A 23,258-nucleotide genomic window follows, 5' to 3' on the forward strand; every position below is an offset into this window, starting at 1 on the left:
CACACCGGACTGTCATAAATTATATTACTGTCATTATATTATGTCTCTCTTAACAACTGACTATCAACCGACAGCCTGAATGTCAATACAGTACAATACTGTACATTCTATATATATACTTTTTTCATATATATTTTAATTTTTATTGAATAATGTGTATCTATATAGTATCTATATAGTAAAAAAAAAAACAAAAAAAAACAAAAACAGCATATTGTATACTGTGCAATGTATGTTATTATTGTATATTGTTGAGTGTAATTGTGTATAACAGATGTTTAAATTGTGTTAATTTGATGTTTTAAGTTGTGTAATTATGTATAACAGATGTTTAAATTGTGTTGTGTCAATTTGATGTTTTAAGTCGAGTTTAATTATGTATAACAGATGTTTAAATTGCGTTGTGTTAATTTGATGTTATTGTAAATTGGTATATGTCTCATCACTGTCACGACTGCTATGTTGATCGGAACTGCACCCAAGAATTTCACACACCATTGCACTTGTGTATATGGCTGTGTGACAATAAAGTGATTTGATTTTTTTTTATTTTGATTTTGATTACTTTTCATGTAGTGTGTTATATAGCTGTTTGTGAATGTAAAAAAAAGTCTTTAAAGTTTCAAAAATCAAAGTGCATGACAAATGGAGTTATTGACTCCCAAAAGAAAGAACCGATTCTGAACACCTGAAACTAGTCCTTAGTAATTCCAGACTTACTTCCTGTACTAACCTACGTAATTTGGTAACAAAGAAAACCCACCACTGGTCTTCATTGGTTGCTCGCGAACAGCTTTGACCCGCCCTCAAACACTACACTAAGCGGTAGACCAATCACAACAGACTGGTACATCTAACCAATCAGAGTTTAGAATGAATCCTTTAGATCGGGTCATTGAACAAGTCCTTTTTGACACTGGGGGAAAAAAAGGTAATGTTGCAATTTAAATTATAAGCAGATTAAAGTGTTTTTTGACCTTGGATGCATGTAAATCTATTGTATGGGAACTTTTAGCTAAATTAGGCACATTTAAAAACCATAAAAGTTGCTCTTTAACACACTGGTTGCAGTCAACGTGTTAACGGTTACCACATTTAAGTGAGGGATATGGACCTGTGAAAGGAGTGGTGACTTTTGAAGAGGATAGGTGGCTTGCTAACTTAGTGAAATATTCAATGTGCTCTATTCAATGTCTTTTACACTCTAGGCTTGCCCATCAAGACACATTCAATACATGTTGAAGTGCATTCATTGTTGTTTTTTATTGTCACAACACCCTGACACTACTATTCATGTCCCATGAAGAAAAACCGATAAATTAAATCCGATCGTTCAGATAGAGACTGATATTTTTTCTGCTTGTGGAGACATTCTGTTCAAAAGATCTAACATTCACAAGTACCATGATTTAAAACGAAATCCATATAAAACTATTATAAAAAATATATATTTACACAGACAATCAGTAGGCCTAATCGCATCATATTAATGAAATGGCACAAGCAAACGTATTCCTGAATTTATTTAATTTTTTATTATTATTATTTTTCATCTGCATGACAACCAGCATGAATAGTAAATAAACCCTTTCTTACCTTATGCAGCAAAATCCAGCACTTGAACCAGCATCATATGCGGTCATCATAGACAATGTCAGATCTTGGAAGTTGACAAATTCCAGTGGGAAGTGCCTTTTTCACAAGTGGAAACCATGTGTCTGGTGAACTTTATTTTCACTAAAGTCAAATCAGTGCGTGGATGTAAAAAAGCATATAGATATTTGGGCGATTAAATTGCACTAAGCACATGGGATATGTTTTAGTCTCATCACCCGGTGCAGCTATTACCACACAGATGAATGCTGTTTAGAGTTTATACCTGCTTATTACCTGAATTATATGAAATCATATGAATTAACTTGAATAAATATGAAATATCTAAGTATTCATAAATACTGTGAGAATCACAATATATCGAAATGATTTATTTGGCATAGCACTAATATAGTATATGGTGGGGGTGTTGACAGAGTTGTGTGCATGTTGTTGCATTGTACTTGATGTTTAGTGCCATTGATTTGATGGCCCTTTATTATGAGATGATCTGCCAACAGATCATCTCACCTAGCCCATGGCTAGGTGTGCATTACACAATTTTTATGCATGACCTGGAGACAAAGAACCACCTGACGCGAAGCCCCTTACTTATATAAACCATGGTATAAATTGAATAGTTACTCCAATCAGCAAGCTACAACTCTAAATATTGTACATGTTCTACATTTGAAATGCTAAGCAGTTGTCAAGCATATAGGCTAAAGATAAGGGTCTAATTTATTATGCTCTCTGCAAAATAACATTACAAGACAACAATTACACCACACCTAGAAATATAATAAGTGGGTAGAATTGCAGTTATTGATCCTAAAAATGTTACATTTAACTGTTTCCCGTATTACAGAGGGATGGATCACACTGGATGACCAAAAAAAAAAAAAAGATTTGAAGACTGCTGTGCAAGATGGGTTACACTGTGGATAAAAAGTGTTCATGTGTTTGTTTTTCAGTTTGTTCTATTTTATGTTCTCATTTATTTCAAGTAAGATTATGGTAAAGTTAGGGAAATCTTTCCACCTTTTGGCAAATCATTTAGAGCATTATTAAAATGTCTGTTCATAAATTGTTTTCTCTGAGTACCCTTTGTGTTTAATCAGATGTCTTCTATTATTCTCTGCGTAAACTAATTAAAGCAATTTAGTGTTTGTGTCCCCCTCATCAGTACCACTGTAATAAGATCAATTGAGCCAATGAAACTGGATCACAAAAAATAAATAAAAAAAAATAAAATCATCATTATAGATATTGGATCAGATGCTCTACATCTCTATGGTTGAATAAATGCTCATTTTTACTCTTAACACCCATAAAACCAACCCATACTCTCACATGTGTGAGACAGAGAGCAATTGGTGTTGGAGTAAAAATAATTAGCAATATCTCTAAAATAAAGGTATGAATTTTAAATAGTGGCATTAAAAAGCAATATCACATACTTAAATTAATTCAGCCATTTTGACCTTTCTGTGTGAATGTGCTTATGTGACAGGTGTTTTATTAAAAAAAAAAAAAAAAAATTCAACAGTTCAGGTTACAACTTTGGTAATATCTTGATTTGATTAGATTAGAGGAGTTAATTGCAAGGAAAAGAAGGGTTATTTAGAAATTACTGTTTTTGTTTTACACATACATGGGGTTAAAAAAAGCCAGACTATGATGGTTTTTATTTAGTGCTTTCCAAATTGGTAAAAAAAGACAAGCATGTGGCAAAAATGCACAGCCAATGAACTGTGAACAAATGATCCATGCTTTACTCATGTATGCAGCTGATGTATGTTTTTATACATTTTCGTTTAAAATAAATTGGTAACTCATATACAGTTGCTGAAGTTTAGCACAGAGGTCACAACCGATTGCTGGTCTGTGTGCTGCTTGTGTGGCAGCCAGCAGCGATCGCGGCACAAAACTGGATTTCAAGACTGATGTCAACTTCATCGAATAGACGTCGTTTAGAGGTACTGACGGCTCATTTAACAACTAAAAACGGCCGTTAGACGAGATCTACTGACGATCAAAATAAGACCATAAAAATAGAAAGCGATCATTTCCAGATGATCCGCTCTTTCACGGACGTCTCCGCGACGTACGTGGGCTATCTGGGAGCATTAGCCTATTTTTTCTTAAAAAGAGATGTTGTTTGTAACGTGTTTCATTCATAATTACCATGAAAGGGAAACAATCTTTAAAATATTTGAGTTGTTAAAAGAAGGTTTAAAAATATACACTCCTTTATAATTGTATTTATTTAATGTTATACATATTTTATAATAATACTGTACGTTTCAATATTTTCAACGAAAATGAAAGATAGTGTCATTTATACAGCGATGTTGTTGATTAATAACAGCTGCGCTTTAATGCGCGAGCTCGTTAACTTGTCGCGGGTGATCGAGTCATGGATGAACACCCTTGCCTGTGCCCGAATTCGTGTTCACGATACACTGATTCACGACATAGGTAGCTAAGATATAGGGAAAATGATGAGCGGTGTTGGGGTACAACACTAAAATACGTCCGTGTAAAACGTAAATAGTTCCTAGAAAAACTGAGCAAACAGACAACGACGTAAAAAATGAAATCGACTATATATAAAACGCAAATAATTATTGTATATTCGCCTAAAATATTCTGATACATTACATGCTCATAACCAAACAAGACTGACGTATATCACATACTCAACACAATAGGCACGGACTAATTTAATCGTAACACCAAACAGCTTGTCGGACAGTGGGCGCGTGATGGAATCTGGCCGTTCGCAGACAGAAAATAATCACACAGACATGGAGACAGAGAAGAGCTCTGACCAGGAGAACGGTCAGACATGTGACACTGAAGAGAACATCACCAGCACTAATGAAAACACGGATGAACTTTTTAAGAAACCGGCGATTTTTGCAGCCCCATCTCTGTCGGTGAAAAAATCAGGAGCGAACTCAGTCAGTAAACCCACAGAAGAATCAAACAGCAGCATCTCAGAGAATAAAGACAAAAATCATGGTCCAAAACATCTTCAGTCACCTACACGGCCCACAGACCCAAAACCAGACCCATCAGATGTTAAAGATCATCTACCAGCCATGACATCGGAGGCATCACAGAAGATCCAGCCCAAACCAAAAGACAACAGACCGAAGGTCCCTGCCAAACTACCACCGGCTGGTAAATTTCCACCCCTTCCGTACACTGAACCCCCTTGGGGGTCTGTTCCTGACATATCTTACTCATTTGAGCTGCTGAAAAACGGGTCGATCCTGGACGCGGTCCCGTTGACTCAGAGGAGTTATTTTGTGGTGGGTCGTCTGCCGGTTTGTGATGTATCTCTGGAACATCCGTCCATCTCCCGCTATCACGCTGTAGTGCAGTACCGAGGCAAAGCGGGACAGGACGAGGTCTTGGGAGAGGAGAGAGGGTTTTATGTCTATGATTTGGGCAGCACTCATGGGACTTTCGTGAATAAGAACAAGATTCCACCCAAAACATATATAAGGGTCCGTGTGGGACATGTAATCAAGTTTGGGGGCAGCACAAGACTCTTTATTCTGCAGGTATGATATACTTTGTATAGCTGAGTGGTTTAGTAGTACTTCAAAATAACGTTAAGTCATTCATTAAATGTCATGTAAGTGGTTTTTAATACCACGCATGCATAAAATGTCCCTACCTGGCAGATATTGAATGAATAAGTGTCCAAAGAAAACACAAATTTCTCCAAAAAAATGAAAATGTTCTCATCATTTACTCAGCCTCATGCCATCTCAGAAGTGTACGACTTTCTTTCTTCAGCAGAACACAAATTAAGATTTTTAGAAGAATATCTCAGCTCTGTTGGTCCTCACAATGTGAATGGTGACCAAAACTTAAGGTCCAAAAATGACATAAAGGAGGCATAAAAGTAATCCATAAGACTCCAGCAGTTAAATCCATATCTTCTGAAGCAATATGATAGGTGTGGATGAGAAACAGATCAATATTTAGGTTCTTTTTACTATCAATCTCCAATTTTGACTAGCTCCAACCAGTAGATGAATGAATGTTACATTCAGTACACAGTACGCTTAAAGCGCTTTACACAGTGAACAGGGGACTTTCCTTAACCACCACCAGTGTGCAGCATCCACCTGGATGATACGAAGGCAGCCATAGTGCTCCAGTACGCTCACCACACACCAGCTATTGGTGAAGAGGAGAGAGTAGAGTTATAGAGACAATTAATAGATGGCTAAATGTGAAAGTGTAGATTTACAGTAAAAAGGGACTTTGATCTGTTTCTCACCCACACCTATCATATCGCTTTTGAAGACGTGGATTTTACCACTGGAATCTTATAGATTGCTTTTTGGACCTTCTGAGTTCTGGTCACCATTCACTTGCATTGTGAGGACCTACAGAGCTGAGATATTCTTCTAAAAATCTTTGTTTGTGCTCTGCAGAAGAAAAAAGTCATACACATCTGGGATGGCATGAGAGTGAGTAAATGATGAGAGAATTTTAACTTTTGGGTGAACTATTCTTTAATTGTTCTATTTGGGGTGATACTACTCTTTTAAAATTCATGCATTACATGGCTGAGTGCACAATGTATATTGTAAATGCATAGTGTATAGTGCATCATTTGGGACACAGCTGTACTTTTTTACTGGCTGAGAAGTACGTCCTTCAAATGTAGTACACATTCTGACAGTAGGTGATTTCGGATGAAGCCATGATGCCCCCTTAATACAAAAACAAACAGCAATATTGAATGAGCCAGAACCACAGTGTTGACACTTATATAGTTGTCTCTGCATTTTAAGATGGGATAAGAGAAAGCATTTCAACACTGAAAAATTTGAGCTGTAAAAGAAACAAATTATGGTTATGGTACATTTTTCTAAGCGGACAGTAGTCGATGTAAATATTTATGGATAACAGTTTCATAATATCTAACTATTTGAATGTGCATTAATGATCTGTTTAGTATTAAATGATGATGTAAAAGTTATTAATTAAAAAAGCACTTTTAAAGCACTACTGCTCTTTTCTGTCCAGATCTGTTATGTGTAATTTTGGATCTAGTAGTGTGGTCAGTGATATTGCTTGAAAGAGAATTTTGATTATGCCAGATTACTGTTTCTTCCAAGGGTCCAGAGTTTGATGAAGAGGCAGAGTCTGAACTGACGGTGACAGAGCTCAGAGAACGGGCCAGGAAACAGAGAGAAGAGCTGGAGAAGAGAATGATGGGTGATGGCTCAGACGAGGAAGAGGAGAAGGAGGAGAGGGAAGCCAATGCTTTAGGAAGAAGTTCATCAGAAGATACTGGCTGCTCGTGGGGAATGGGTAACACTGACAACAGATGATCTTTCGCAGTCTGTCAAGAGTTATTGTGAGGAATTGTGTCTGTTTTTAGTGAAGTTATAGTTTGTCCTTGCTCTGTTCAGTTGAAGAGGCAGTGCCTGAAGAGGATGAGAATGAGGAAAATCCATTTGCCATGGAGTTTCATGAGGATCAGGAAGCAGCTTACCTCAAAGATCCTAAAAAGGCCCTGCAGGGCTTCTATGACAGAGAAGGTAAAATACCAGATCATGAGACAATAACCTTAGTTAAACTAAAGCGATTCAGATTCATTCAGTTCTGATTTCACCATTAAATCACCTTTATGAATTTAACTGTTTCATGTCATGTCAGGGGAAGAACTCGAGTTTGAATATGAAGACAAAGGCCATGGCACCTGGCTCTGCAGAATCAAGTAAGCACTTTCTCTGTGTCTGCAGATATTTTCATGCACACATTTGTGTGTGTGTGTGTGTGTGTGTGTGTGTGTGTGTGTATGTGTGTGTATATATATATATAATATATATAATACAGTATTTATATAATTATTATTATTATTTTTTTTTTTGTGGCAATACTCTATCAATATGCATTTGAAGCCAAAAGTTTACATACTGTACAATACACCTAGGCTAATGTCATTTAAACTCGATTTTTTTCACAATTCTGTTACCATACATGTCAATTAGGGTATCTTCTTTATTTTCATAAGAGGTCATCTCAAAATAATAGCTAAGAGACAGATTTATTTCAGCTTTTATTTACTTATCACATTTTTAGTGGGTAGAAAGTTTACATAGGAGGCCATTTCTCCTCACAGAACTGGTGTAGCTCAGTAAGGTGAGCAGTAGGCTTTCACTGTATTTTCCAAATTTCAAAACTAAAGTAGTCACTGAAATGTACATACCAACTCTGGCAATCTGAGATAGCCATATGTGTAGCACTATGAACAACAGAGGTTGGCTGTACTTTTTGTCACGTTTTAGGGGCAAGTTATTGGAAATATTTTAGTGTTTCATTTCTGTATGTTCCAGGTTGCCGGTGGATGATGCTGTGGGCAGGCAGCTGGTGGCTGAAGTGACCCACTCAGGGAAAAAGAAGGAAGCGGCTGTCCAGTGCTGTTTAGAGGCCTGTCGCATCCTGGAGGCCCGTGGTGTTCTCAGACAGGAGGCAGGTGAGGAGATGTCAAGGAGTCAACCAAATTCAGACTTGTTTCATTTGGACTAATCTCACATAGCCAGACCTTTTACTGAACTGCATATGCTCTGGTCCACATTGCAGCTTCTTTGGTCAGGTACCACCCACTTAAGCTGGAAGAGATTGTCTGATTAATGTTTAAAGTGACCCACCACAGTTCGTTTTGTTTTTATGTGCCATTTAGGTTTATCAGAAAACACTGGAAAAATAGCAGAAATGTCTATAGACTCTGTGATGAGAATTTCCGCCTGATCAACATTAAGTTCATACAGTTTCACAGACATAACTCATAAATCAAAGCAGAATATACAGTTTTGCTGGTGGATATCAAATTTGCTTGCTACAAAGTGTTTAAAACAAAACCTGCACTTGTTTTATCAACCCACTTATGAACATTATTTTGGAAGCCATGTTTTTTCCTTGCTTACTTGAGTTTTTATTTCAGAATCTTTCTGTCTTTTATTTTTAGTTGGTTTTGTGACAGTTGCCTAAGTTTAATTATCGAGAATCACAGTAGCAACTGTTATTTTGGAATGGAAGGAAATAGGATTAGTATTTTCCATACAATGCAAGTCAATGGGGTCCAATCAGTTTGGGTTGAGAAACAGATCAAAATGTAACTCTTCAGTCTCTATAAATTTTGTGATGTGCAGTCTCCATGGCACGTTCATGAGAGAAGCTCATTCACAGGAGTTGCATTTTGTCTGTTTCCCACCCAGAACTGATCATATCACTTCAAAACACATTAATTAAACCACTTTAGTTTTATGGATTACTTTTAATGATCAAAATCACTGTAGGGACCATTATCTCTGATTTTTACCAAGACATGTTTTTTAAGTAATTTTTTTTAGTCCAGTCACATACTGTTTTTGCCTCCTTACTGACAGTATCCCGCAAGCGCAAGAAGAAGAACTGGGGGGATGAAGATTTTTATGACAGTGATGACGACACGTTCCTGGACAGGACAGGTGCAGTTGAAAAGAAGAGGATGGAACGCATGAAGAAGGCCAGAAAGATTCAGGAGCGTCCTGATACCTATGAATCACTGGTATAAAGCCTGTATCATATGGCCTATGTGATTAACTGATTATGCATGTTCCTTTGAGCCCGTGTGTTCTCTATGTGGTATTGATAATATACTGTTTGTGTCCTCTTTTAGCTGGCTAAACTTGCTGAGGTTGAAAAAGAGCTGGCTGACACTGAAAAGAAGCTCAATTCTTCTGGAAAAGGTAACATGGTTAAAGCCTGCATCCTTTTTCTTATTTCTTCTCATAATTTACATCACATCATGTGCCTGTTCACACCAAGTCTAATGCAACAAAACGAGGTGCGTTGCAGATGAATGTCATTAACATCTATTCACTAAAACTATTTCTATACGAATTTTCATGAATCTCTGACAGATTACCTGACGAACAGTGAAACTTCAATGTAGATTACAACTAGAGCCCGACCAGTATGGGATTTTTGAGACGATACCGATTTTAGAGAGGGAAAATTCACTGATTACCGATATGGTGACTGATACAGTATAGCTATTTTTTGAGCTGGAATGAAAACAGATCTTTTCTATGTGGATTGTGCACCGATTTTGCACCGATATGACTATGCAAAGGTACTCAGAAGGCTGCTTTCTTAAACAAATATTTTTTATCAAAGAACATTTAACATTATTGTTATACATTGTCAACAAATTCTAGAAATGAACACTGAGAAAATAAAGAATAAATATAAATACAATAAATAGCTTAATAAACATCAGTACTGTTAGTATGTCATTTGCTGACCATTTCAATAAAGAATAAAATAAAAATCAGTACTGTATGTTTAGTATGTCAATTGCATACCATTAAAATAAAGAATAAATACAAATAAAATAAATAGCTTAATTAACATCAGTACTGTATGTTTAGTATGTCAATTGCTGACCATTTAAATAAAGAATAAAAATTCAATAAATAGCTAAATTAACATCAGTACTGTATGTTTAGTATCAGTCGAATGCTGACCATTAAAATAAAGAATAAATAAAAATAAAATAAATAGATAAATAAACATCAGTACTGTTTAGTATCAGTCAAATGCTGACCATTAAAATAAAGAATAAATAAAAATAAAATAAATAGCTAAATAAACATCAGTACTGTTTAGTATCAGTCAAATGCTGACCATTTAAATAAAGAATAAATTAAAATAAAATAAATAGCTAAATAAACATCAGTACTGTTTAGTATCAGTCAAATGCTGACCATTTAAATAAAGAATAAATTAAAATAAAATAAATAGCTAAATAAACATCAGGGGCCAGTTGCACCAGCTATACGTACGTTACAACTTAGCCTAGTTGTGGCGTAAATGGGCACTAAGTCACAATTTACGCTCTACTAAATATTTGAGCGTTGCACCATTAAATTTATGTAGGACATAACCCTACTTGTAAACTAAATATATACGGCAGCCTCCGACCATGAGTAACTGATGGAATAAAAAAGCAGACTCATTTAATGACATCAATGAGCTCATGTTTTGGTTGACAGGCATCAGTCCTTTCGACATATATGATGGTGTTGGCATTAACACTCATTTACATTTACGAGAGAGAAAAAAAAAACTTAAGCTGCTCTTCAGCATGAAACCGATCTAACGGTGCTGTTTTTAGGGTGTGTCGCCCGGTGGCAAGTTTCAACACATTAAAAAAAATAAAAAATAGTGTATATATATATATATATATATATATATATATATATATATATATATATATATATATATATATATATATATATGATATTAAAATGAATAAATGTCTATTTTTCCAGCCTGCTGTATTAGTATCTATCACCCCTCATTTATTTTAGAAACCGTTCCTGTATATTATTATTTACACAGAGCAAATGTACTATTTATTAAATCTACTTTTATTACGTATCTGGAATTGTTCGGTTGAAGAGGGTACCAAACTGTGAATCCTGAGCAAAACAGTTTGGTGAATACATGTTTACCCATTAGCTTCCACTCAGCTGACAACAATGAATGTAGCTGCGTGATTAGCTAGTTAGCTATAAGCTCGTTGTCACGGAGAGTAAAAGATGGACTTTATTTACTTTCCAGCATTGTGTCTCACCAACTAGGCAACAGCGAAGTGTGAAATCAACACTCACCACACACAATCCACCACCGCACCGTTGTCTGCTGAGCTGCAAAAAGTTGTTCTGATGTTTAACTTTCAATCTGTTACATTACTTACTGCACTGACAAACTATAGCTGGCTAACAGCAAACAGATGTGATAAACATGAGTGACATGGTTGTCAGGGACAGGGTTAACGTTATATTAGTTATATAAAATGATGGGGTCATTTTTTATTAACTTTCCAGTATGTATTTCACAAACTAGTTTGCAATTTAATGAGAAGAGATTGCTCAAATCCGCACCGTTTAACTCCGCCTTGTCTGCAGAACCACTGTCAGTTCAGAGTCAGCTCTGTAAACAATGGAGTCGGAGCGCGCTCTGCTGGACAATCTACGCTATGACATCAATTCTAAAGTATTGTTTTCTGCATTATATGTTCTGAAAAAAGTTTTCATATCGGTAAAATATACACCGATACGATATATCGGTGAAAGGCTAATATCGGCCGACTGATATATCGGTCGGGCACTAATTACAACCCATTGCTAATATAATGAATATGTTTGCACTTTTATAGAATGGAATGATGGAATTTTAATTATTCTGATAATGTAAACAATGTGCATGAATATGAAGGAATTATTCACCCAAATATAAATTCTCATTTTATTACTCAATCATTTACTCACTCTTATGTTGTTCCAAACCCGTATGTTTTTCTTTATTCTGTGGCACTCAAAAAGAGATAGGAAAAATTAATAGGAAATACAGTTGCAATTAAAGTGAATGGGGACTGAGGCTGTCATTCCCTAACATTCTGCATTCACTTAAAAATTATTTAGAATATCAGGTAGATAAAATATCACACCAAGTGGCATCTGCAAACAAATGATGCTAGACCTTTTTTCTGAACTAACTTCACTTAGTTTTCAGAGCAAATTTTTATATTTTGTGCAATGACATTCATACAATAAGTGTGCCATAATTGTCCAAATACTTCTTGGGGCCCACTGTTTTACGGCATAATCGTGATAACATTGAACTAAAAAAAAAAAGCTATGAATCATAGCTGTGTGAATTTTCACATAGGATGTGAAGGGGTTTAAATTTTATAGGGATGCATTATTTCCTTTTAAAGTCTAAAAATCGTAAATGAGGGAATAGGCCATACAGTTATACTGCCTATATATTCTATACCTTCAGGACACACCAGCTCATCTTCAGAGGACCCTCTGGATGCCTTCATGAGTGCTGTACAGGGCGATACGGCTCTGGATGGAGTGGAAAGAAAAAAGCTCCGCTTACATGTGGCCGACCTGAAGAAGGAGGGTGAGCGACTGCGTAAACTAGTGGAGCTGACCAAACCTACCCAGCTGCCCTCACTGCAGCCCAGTGGGTGAGCTGAAAGTTCTCAACACCCCTACAGATCAGCTGTGCGATTTGAATTATACAATTATTCTAAGAAGGTTAGATAAGAAGCAGGTACAGAAATAATGCTGAAGTGTTTTCTGGAGTTTCTTCCCTACCCATACCTCAAACTCAGTAGCGGCAAATTTGAATCTTGTGAGAACTTTGCAAAACAACATGTAGTTACATAGTAAATACATTGTATTTTATGTATTTTAATGTAAGCACATAGTAGTTGAAGACATCTAATATACAGTGTGACCATGTTCTTTTTTACAGATCTAGTAGTCAGTCCACAGAGACGGAGAAACCAAAGAAGTTATCTCTGCCTATGTTTGGAGCCATGAAAGGAGGCAGTAAACTCAAACTGAAGACTGGAACTATAGGCGTGAGACTCTCTTTGCATTCATTTATTCTCTTTCTAATGCACTTCGATTTGAGACAAACTAAACTGTAAGGAATTTGCTCATTCACCCTTCACTAAGCCCTGTCTTAAAAATGTCCTACCTTTTCCCTACCTTTTGGAGCTATTGCTGTCCTCCCATTTTTTTTTTATATAAACAAGTAAAGGAATAGTTAAATTATAATTCTCTCATCATTTACTCACCTTTATGCCATCTCAAACTTGTGTGACTTCTTAGCTTCAGCAAAACACAAACGTAGATGTTTTGAAGGATATATGTGGTGTATTTTCCATGCAATGCAAGTCAATGGGGCTCATAAACTTTCAAGCTCCAAAAAGTAAATAAAGGCAGCATAAAGTAATCCTTATGAATAGAGTGGTTTAATCCATGTCTTTTAAAGTGATACAATCAGTTTGGACTGAGAAACAGACCAAAACGTAACTCCTCATTCATTATAAATCTTGTCATCTGCAGTCATTCATGAGAGAAGTTCACGCATACCGTAGTTTCCAGAAATAAAGTCGCACCTGAATATAAGTCGCACCTGGTCAAAATCGCATTGTTGAGAGAACAAAAACACAGATAAGTCACATCTGTGTATAAGTTGCACTCACAGAGTTTGCAAGCGGCAAGCCCAGGAGCAGCCGTCCGACCTCCCTTTAGCGGCTGAACATGTCGGACATGCTACATAAAGATTACTTCAGCATCTATGCATCATGTCACGCAGTATTTGACCTTGTTTTTATTTGAGAGCACCTGCTTTAAGTTATTGCGTCTAGCAGTTTTTTCATCTTCTGCTTATGTTTCATGGAAAAAGGCGTGACAAATAAGCCACATCTGTTTATAACATATGTAACTCTATGCTGTATACAAATAAACATATTTTAGTCTGAGTAAAACAATGTACCTGTTGGATTCTATATTCATTCATTAACGTTAGCGGCTGTCTATTTGTGGATATTTCTGATATTAGCAATCCTTTTTGCTATGCATTAATTATCCGGTTCACTGACTGAATGTTTTTACTGCAAGTGTGATGAAACATAATTTTGTGGGCATGTGAGGAGTTCGCCCACAAAATGAGGAGTGTTTGACAGCGATGTTACAATAATGTTATGATGGGACAGAATATTTATACTGGTTGCATAAAATACTTTGTAAAGGCAAAATGCTGTGAATATTTTACTTTATAACGCTAATACCATCTCTATGACTGATGTTTTCATCTGTTTGTGTGTAAGCATATGTGTTTTGGTCTGCGTGTGTTTGACCAGCTGACATCAGTTACATATATATTATGTATATAAGTCTCTTCGGTCTATAAGTTGCAGGATTGCATGAAAAACACAACTTGTATTCCATAAAATACAATACCCGTGCTTGACACATGCTCAGAGGAGTTACATTTTGGTCTGTTTCTCACCCAAATCATAACCGATCATATTTCTTCAGAAGACATGGATTAAACCACTTGTATGGATTACTTTTATGATGCCTTAATGTTCTATTTGGAGCTTAAAGGTTTGGACCTCATTGACTTGCATTGTACACATATGTCCTTGAAAATATCTTGTAGCAAGGAAGTCACATGAGTTTGAGACTGCATAAGGGTGAGTAAATGATGAGAGAATTATCATTTTTGGATGATCTACCCCTTTAAGTCCTCTATGTGGATAGTTATTAACAGAATTTTACTGAAATGATCAATAAATGTGGTAAAATGTTGCTTTTGGGCCACTTGCAAAAGTGACACAAGGTACCTAGAGAAGAAACTGTTATGTTATATTATTGTTATCAGTTGTTATCATTATCAGTTGAGACTTTTATTCTTTTAAATTGACTGTGATAAGTGCTTGTTTTGATTCTGAAGCAAACCTCTCCATTATGCATTCCTTTTTGTAAATCCATGTTTTAGATGTGGACTTCCATGGCATATTGGAGACCTTTCTAGTGAGATACTACATATAACTAATGTTAATCCAGATTATTTAATAATTCCTGAGGTAATTTACTAAACCCAGTGGATTCTCTGAGCATTTTTGATAGCAGCAGAACAAGTGCTAACAGGAAGAATTCACCATGTTAGCAACAGTCTCTAATGGGGCAGCGCTTAGCGCAGGGTCCGTTCCCTCTTAAAGTTGAGGCATGTTAATGAGGTACATATTACTCTGTCTCTCTCTTGCTCTCGCTCCCTCTCCAACACAAACAGAATTTGCCCCCAAAGCGAGCCATTCTTCCAAGTGAGCTCTTTAACATGAAGGAGCTTCCCCCTGAGGAAGAAGAGGAGGATGAAAATACAGAAGACGCAGTCACAGATGGTGATATGGAGGTTATTCAGTCTGCAGAGATGGGAAGTCCTGAACACTTCAATGCTGACTATAACAGACTTGAAAGCCATTTAAACCGGGCTAACGGTTAGACCTTCACCACAATAAATACCCACAGCTACATACAAACAAAAAGTTTACTTGCAAAAATGAAAGAAAACTGTCACTTGCTAAATATATACTGTAATTCAATATTTGCTATTTTAATGTTGCTTGCAAAAAATTTATTCTGTCTGAATTTGAATGGTTTTTGGGAGTAAAATGGTGTATTAAAATGGTTTTGACATCTATCAGTTAGGGCTAACTGCCAATGCTAACCAGTAGGGAGGGGACGATATGGTTATCTCACGAGTCGGATCGATACACGACTAGAGGTTCACGATTCAATATTATCTCGATTTGATGTAAAATCACTTAAATTACTTAAATTTTGAAAAATGTTTGCACAAAATGCACATTATTATTTCTCATCAAAATAAAGTTATTTAATACACAATATAAATGCTCAAAGTTTAAATAATAAGAGTTTCTCATATACCTTTCATTATAAGAAAAGATCACAAACAAATGAGCCTTCAAAAATTATGGACTACATTCAGGCTGATCAGTTGCCGAACAAGCAATAGAACTGAACTTGTATGTGAAAGTGTTTTTTTTTTTTTTTTTTACTCATTTGTTTGTCATGATTATTATAATCACATTTTTACTTTTTAAAAATATAAAAATTCTACACTCAATAAATTCTCATGAAATTGCATGTATAAAAATGAAATGAGCTGTCAATGTTTGAAATTACATTTTTACATCCATTTGAATAACACTATTATAATTATATTATATAACGCTATAATAGTACTGTCACTTTAAGAGTTCACCGTGCATCTCACAGACTCACACAGGTGTTGCGGTTCATTTATTAGAGAAGTCGCTGTTTTTTTAGCGCATCTGTGCTATTTGTGATCAAATTCATACTTATTTTTACTCTATCTGACAGTAAAGAACAGAAATGATATTAAAGACACATTGTTCAATAAAATTAGAGTGCGAGATTGCATCTTTGATGGACACACATTACATGGAAGAAATGGTCCGTTTTAATCTCGAGCACTTTTTAACAAAACAAGGTGATTTTCCAGGTATTCCAGTACTTACTAAAAGCTAAATTCAAGCACTTTTACACTTCAAAGACCTTGTGTGAACCCTGTAAACAGTGAAGAAATAAGCGCAATAGGGGCAAAATCAAGCGATAGAGATGTTATAATGTTTGACGGGTCATTTCATTTACGATCACATAGACAGAAAACAGCATTGCAAATTTCGAAATATCAAGTTTTGCCTCGATATGGTTCGTCATTTTTTTGGATCACTATATATTGAAATTCAATATATATATCGTCCCATCCCTGCTAACCAGCCTTGGAAATTACAAGGGCCCAGTGTAGTGTTGTTTTATTTCTGACCACAAGGAGACAATGTTGTGCTGCTACATAAGCCTGTATTTTACCACCTTTGAGATAAGTTCACAAAATCTAACTTGACTTCTGCCATGTTGGACAAGTTCACGACCATGCTAATTATAAGCAAATCCCTCTAAAGTAGGTTGGAATCCACATGTAGAATTTTTTTTTTTTCTTCTGTTTTTGTGTCTAGAGAGGGGAGACCATGTGGACCAGCCTGCTAAAATAGTGACATTTCATGGAAAACAGAAATCTAAGTCTTCCAATTTTCAAGACAAAAGTGCCTCTCCTCCAAAAGGTAGAAAAATCACATTCTGTCCAATGATTCAAATGATTTGTATTGTGAAGTGATGTTAGAATCGCTCAAAAATATAAACAGATGTGATGAGATGAAAGTGATATTAGGTTAATCTTTGAAACATAATAATAGGATAATTGCTGTGGCATATATGTTATGATTTATATATTTATGTTATGTTATGATTAATATCTCTACAGAGGGAGACAGTGGTGTCTCAAATGTCCAGAGTCCAAAGACAAGTATGAAGAAGAAAGTTATTGGACCAAGCAGGGTAAGTGATATTATAAACAGCATGAGATATAAGATATCTGTGAATTTATAAAACATATAGATCATGCCATGTTCATAAGATTGTTCAACCAATGTTTTAAAGGTGTTTGAGGTTTAGACCTACAGTAGCCCCCAAAAGTGTGTATACTTAAGCCACACTTAAAAATGTTTGAATTTCATTGTATTAGATTAAAGTATATCAAACCAAGTTGCATTTGATAGCGCTTTGAAATATGCACCAAGATAGCACACACATACTTTTCAAGCAACACATTTCACAAAAATACGTTTGTTAGGTTTTACATGATAAAACAATAAGTATACTGTACAAAATGAAGACAAATGTATTTTAATACTTTGGATACAGTTGTGGTTACTCTAAGACACCTGTGTGAACATGCGTGGAATTAACTTTATACATTGACTTAAAGCATCATTTGTTTGCAGATGCCACTTGGTTGATACAGTCATACATTTTAAATGTGCCTTAAGTGTCCAAATACTTTTTGGGACCACTGTATGAACCCAGAACCTACAGAGTTGGAATGTGTAAAATTTGACTGTAGGTTACAGAAAGCTTATAATATTAAGGCATCTTTACACTGTTGAGTTAAAGGGTTAGTTCACCCAAAAATGAAAATTCTCTCATCATTAACTCACCCTCATGCCATCCCAGGTGTGTATGACTTTCTTTGTTCAGCAGAACACATTTGAAGAAAAATAGAAACATATTTCAGCTCTGTAGGTCCTTAAAATGCAAGTGGATGGTGATCAGACCTTTTGAAGCTCCAAAAATCACAGATAGTCAGCACAAATGTCATCCATATGACTCCAGTGGTTAAATGAATGTCTATTAATGCGATACGATCGCTTTTGGTGCGAAAAAAAGATAAATATTTAAGTACTTCTTAACTATAAAGCATCGCTTCCGGTCAGCAGTAGTATGCGCGTGACATAATTGCATTGCCGTGTTCACGCGAGAACTGTGACATATGGACGAGCAGCGCTGTTTACAACTGAGTAGGAGGTACGCTGTACAGAAGCTTTGTTGGTTTTGGTTTAGATCTGTATTTGTAGCTGTTTCTTTACTTACAATGGTGCGTTTGTGTGCTTATCCTGAATGTCTAAACCGAGAGAAAAATGTGAGATTACATCCTTAACATGCCAACACGAATACGTCACATGAGAGACCACATGAACTCCGCTTTAGTTCTGTGCAAATGAAATTCAGCATCAGAACTGCCTCAAAATTTACAATTTATCATAATTTCTTTTTAACATAATTTATGCAATTGTAATTGATGTGTAAATTAATTCTCTGAGCAGCATTGAACAGTCTTTGAAAATTGAAAAAGTTTGAAAACATCTTTGCTTGGTATACATGCCACTTCAGATGCAGCTTCTGTGCCACCTTTTTAGTGTAAAAATGGCTTTAGATGGTTTCTCGTATCCTGATAATTATTATTATTATTATATATTGCTACCTATTTTTCTAGCCTCCTACGACCATGTCCAAGCAGTACCCTGAAGATGACCCTGACTACTGCGTCTGGGTTCCTCCAGCAGGTATACAGCTGCCCCTTGTCTGTGGGCTCTGATATTTACCCCATGTTGAGATTTACTGTACTGTTTTTATGTTTAGTGTCCCAGAGACCCCATTGATTTACTTGTAATTATTGCAGTATAAAAAGTTGTAACATTATTTTCTCTTAAAGTTCCTCTGACCTAATCAAAACCCAACAGTCAGATATTATTGAAGATTTACCTTTGTTCCCCACAACATAGAACAAACATGCTCTTTTCAAAAATATAATTGGAATTAATTCTAGTAATGTTTCTGTTTGGGGTCAATTGGACCTCAGCAAAAGCACATAAGAAATTAAAATAAACAACTTGCAGGAGTGTGTCTCTACAGTGTGTACACCAGTCAGAGAATCTTTGAATTTAAAACAAATTTATTCTGTTTTTATATGTTTTCTGAGAACTCAAACATAATTCATGTTACATTTTTCATGGAGGATGTTTGAAGTGTGAACAAGTTCAAATTTTGTTTTCAATCAGTTCTCATAAAATTAGGAAAAGTCATGAATGATTAACTTGATACTTCAATTTTGAATGCAGTTTTTGTGCTATTAAAATGGCCTTGGGGTTTCTCAGACCCCAAACAAATGACCTTGTTGACCTCTGTAAATTTGCATAACTTTTAAGGCAGATGCTATTTGCACTCTAGTGTAAATAGTGGCAGATACTATTACATTACTGTTAAATACTAACATACAGTATAGTGGCATCACTGCAGCATTTTTATTGTGTTAATTTAGAGTCTCTCAGACACCCTACACCAACTCCACCCCTAAACCTAACCATACATTTGCACTCTAGTGCAAATAGTGGCAGATACTATTACATTACTGTTTAAATACTAACATACAGTATAGTGGCATCACTGCAGCATTTTTATTGTGTTAATTTAGAGTCTCTCATACACCCTATACCACCTCCCACCCCTAAACCTAACCATAACCATGGTTTTACTACAGTAACTTTAGGTTACTCACATAACCCCTTTTATCTGATAACAGGAGTGAGGTATCTCACTATGGGATTTGTCTCAGGTGTATCAGACACTGGAAGCAATGACACCATGTCTGTCAGCCAACAGACCAATCACAGCAGTGATAATGGAGCCCCACCGCCCTATATAAGACACTGCCACAGGTCTCTTCTTCATTCTCAGCATATCTCTTCTCCGTGCAACTGCAAGGGGGAAGTGTGGTGAGATACCTCACTCCTGTTGTCAGAGAACCAGGGTTATATAGGCTATTCCCATATTGCAGATATGCTGTCCGAAGCAGAGAGTCAACCGACTTTAGTGTCTAATCTACACAAACCCAATCAAATTTGCAAAGAATGGATAGGTGGGGAGAATAAATAACACACTTGTGCTTTCACTGTTATTGTTGTTTTGTGTGTGTGTTTTTTTTTTTTGTGTTTTTTTAAACATCAGTAGATTGACTACCCACACCAATGACTGAATGAGCCGTTGATGGCTCTGTAACATCCAGTCTGTAAAATCAGACAAAAGTGTGAGGGACGCCCAATTTGCAGCCACACAAATGTCCTGGACTGAAATGCCCTTAAACAGCGCCCAAGAGGTAGCCACGCCTCTGGTAGAATGAGCTCTCAAGCCCTGCGGAGGTCGCAATCCCAGACTGTTATAACTTAATATAATAGCCTCCACTACCCAATGAGACTGTCTTGTGTTTCACTGTTGTGATATGGGTCTGCACTTATGAGAATCAGCCTAAGAAACAAAAAGCTGATTACTCAGTGCCTTAGTTCTCTCCACGTACAAATGTAGATTACGAACTGGACACAGACAATTAAGCCGCTTGTCCTCCAACGAGGAAAACGGCGGCGGGTGATAAACCAGAAAGTCCACCGGCTTACAGCTGAGCACGGAGTCACTCACCTGATGAACCGACAAAGCATGAAGTTCACTAACTCACTTCGCGGTCGCCAGAGCCAATAACAAAGCTGCCTTTAGCGAAAGGAGCTTCAATTCCATAGTTTCAACTGGCTCAAAGGGAGGCTGAGGTGTGTTCACACTTGTAGTTCGGTTCTCTTGGTCCGGACCAAAAAAGAAAATGATACATTTAGTCCTGGTTCACTTAGCTTCACACTGGCATTTAGATACCAAACCTAAAGATACGAAACAAAAGGCATCAGGAAAAAGTCACAACCTGATTGGACAGCTTTTATGACGTATATTTTGCCACGGAACTTTCCGAACATCCAAAACAATGCTGGCTGCTGGGCGAAATGCACTCGTTCGATGTATATATGGTGGTATTTTTACCAGCTGAGAACAAACGAAGAGCTAATAAAATGTGTAAAGGAGTCAGAACAGCAGCAGGAATTCCTCCATTGCACACACAAACGAAGATATGCTGCAAGGACGGCTGACGGCGGTTCCGATGCCTGTACCGAACTGTAATGGGCAACATAGTTCCTATGATGAGAAGAACTAGGTATGCTTGAGGTCAGTATTAGGCAAATTACTTCCTGTTTTTGGTCCGTTTAGACGTCTTTGGTCCATGTTGCGTTCATATATCAATCGAACTGCACCAGAGTTCGTTTGGAAGCGGACCGAGACCCACTATTCAGGCGGTCTCAGTCCGCTTGTTTGGTGCGCACCAAGGTTCAGATGGCAGCGTTCACACTTGTTGAAATGAACCGCACTAACAGAACAATCGCACCAGAGTTCGTTTTAATCGAACCAAACCTGCCAAGTGTGAACACACCCTGAGAAAGTGCGTTCAGAACCACAGACCGAGCCCATGACAGAACTAGCGGTTTTAACACACTGTTCAAACGCCGAGCGCCCCTCATAAACCTGCAAACAAGCGGGTGTTGACTTTTTGTATTCGAGTCAATTACCACATGACAAGCCGATATGGCAGCGAGATAAACCATGACGGTAGAAAAGGCCATGCCTTTGTCCAAAAGTTCCTGAAGAAAATGCAAAACAGTAGCAGTGGTGTGTCTGTGTGCACACCACTGCTCAAACACACTCCAGCCCTCGCGCTCTGAATCGTTTCAATTACCCTTGGAGGTAAACCCGTGACACTCAAATTTAGCCCCTCACGGACCAAGCCCATAGAGCTACTGGGTCCGGCTCAGTGTGAAATATTTCCCCCCATGCTTGCGATAGCAAGTCCCTGCGCAGCAGGAGGGGCCAAGGCTGGCCGATCAAGAGTTGGATTATCTTTGCCAGCCACAGATTCCCTGGCCAGTACAGGGTGATCAGAGTGACCGTATTCTCTCACTCTTCTTAGAGTTGGAATGATTCAACTCAGTGGGGGAAATGCTTAAAGTAGCGCGTTTGGCCACGGATGCGCTAGAACAGTGGTTCTCAACTGGTTTTGCTTCAGGACCCAGATTTATCATTGGAAATCAAGTGGCGACCCACCATAGTAAAAACGTAACCTGTATTTAATGTATTCTGGGTCGCATTTCCTTTTGGGTCGCATTTCCTTTTATGTTGCATAGTTTTGTTCATGGTTTTCAAGTACAAGTACATGCATCAAGTGTGTTGTTGACTTGTCCCAAAAATGTTGCATCTCCGCAATGCACGCTGGGACAGCAGGAATCTATTGTTTGACCGGGGCAGCACAAGACGGCAGCCGTTTACTGTCATACAGGTCTCTCTCTGCACCCTGTCCTGCCTGCTGTGATGGCCATTTAATGGAGAGCTGCTGCCTGTCTGCACATTTCAACCAGGTCCAGCTCTCCCTGGATAGGAGAGGGGGACGCGTCCATCATGCTGTCTGGCCGAGAATGAGCAGGAAGAATTGCATCATCCTCATCCTCCTTGCCATCATCCTCCAAAAGGCGATCATCATTGTAATCCTTTTCTTCTTCTTCCCTGTCCCCCGCCAAAGGGGCAGATTCAAAGAGGAGAGGCAGATTGGTGGAAACTTCATCCATTAAATTGCCCCAGCTGCGCTGTTCCTATGGCTGGGGTGGGGGTCTTTCTCCACTGGCGACAGAGAAAACAGGGATACCCATTATTCAACGCAGCGACCCGCACCCTCCTTACCAAATATCGCTGTAGGAATCGTGAACAGTATGGGCAACACTCGGGATTAGCGAGTGCAGCCTGCACATGTCTGACCCCAAGACAGATACATAGCAGGTGGGAATCCTTGGGCAAGATCATAGATCTACATATGGATGGGAGGGATCCTTTCCCTTCTCTCCGACGCATGGAGTTGCCATGACAGAAACCTGAGCTCAAGAACACAGAGTCAGATCACCACAACATGCC

The 23,258-nt window shown here is 37.4% G+C and overlaps 1 protein-coding gene across 1 annotated transcript in view; it reads left to right on the top strand.

Annotated features, from left to right (window-relative positions):
• Positions 1 to 4,314: 4,314 nt before the first annotated feature.
• The window catches only part of LOC127410940 (kanadaptin-like), a 21,372-nt gene continuing 2,428 nt past the window's right edge, over positions 4,315 to 23,258 (top strand). Inside the window, exons 1-13 of the mRNA XM_051646217.1 lie at positions 4,315 to 5,168; positions 6,744 to 6,939; positions 7,041 to 7,169; positions 7,288 to 7,348; positions 7,968 to 8,107; positions 9,021 to 9,181; positions 9,293 to 9,362; positions 12,466 to 12,658; positions 12,949 to 13,057; positions 15,283 to 15,487; positions 17,051 to 17,155; positions 17,356 to 17,429; positions 18,925 to 18,994. Coding sequence (XP_051502177.1) covers positions 4,362 to 5,168; positions 6,744 to 6,939; positions 7,041 to 7,169; positions 7,288 to 7,348; positions 7,968 to 8,107; positions 9,021 to 9,181; positions 9,293 to 9,362; positions 12,466 to 12,658; positions 12,949 to 13,057; positions 15,283 to 15,487; positions 17,051 to 17,155; positions 17,356 to 17,429; positions 18,925 to 18,994 — 2,320 coding nt within the window. The 5' untranslated portion in view covers positions 4,315 to 4,361. The remainder of the gene's footprint in view (positions 5,169 to 6,743; positions 6,940 to 7,040; positions 7,170 to 7,287; positions 7,349 to 7,967; positions 8,108 to 9,020; positions 9,182 to 9,292; positions 9,363 to 12,465; positions 12,659 to 12,948; positions 13,058 to 15,282; positions 15,488 to 17,050; positions 17,156 to 17,355; positions 17,430 to 18,924; positions 18,995 to 23,258) is intronic.

This window comes from Myxocyprinus asiaticus, chromosome 20 (genome assembly GCF_019703515.2).
Source record: "Myxocyprinus asiaticus isolate MX2 ecotype Aquarium Trade chromosome 20, UBuf_Myxa_2, whole genome shotgun sequence".
In the NCBI taxonomy this organism is placed as follows: Eukaryota; Metazoa; Chordata; class Actinopteri; order Cypriniformes; family Catostomidae; genus Myxocyprinus; species Myxocyprinus asiaticus.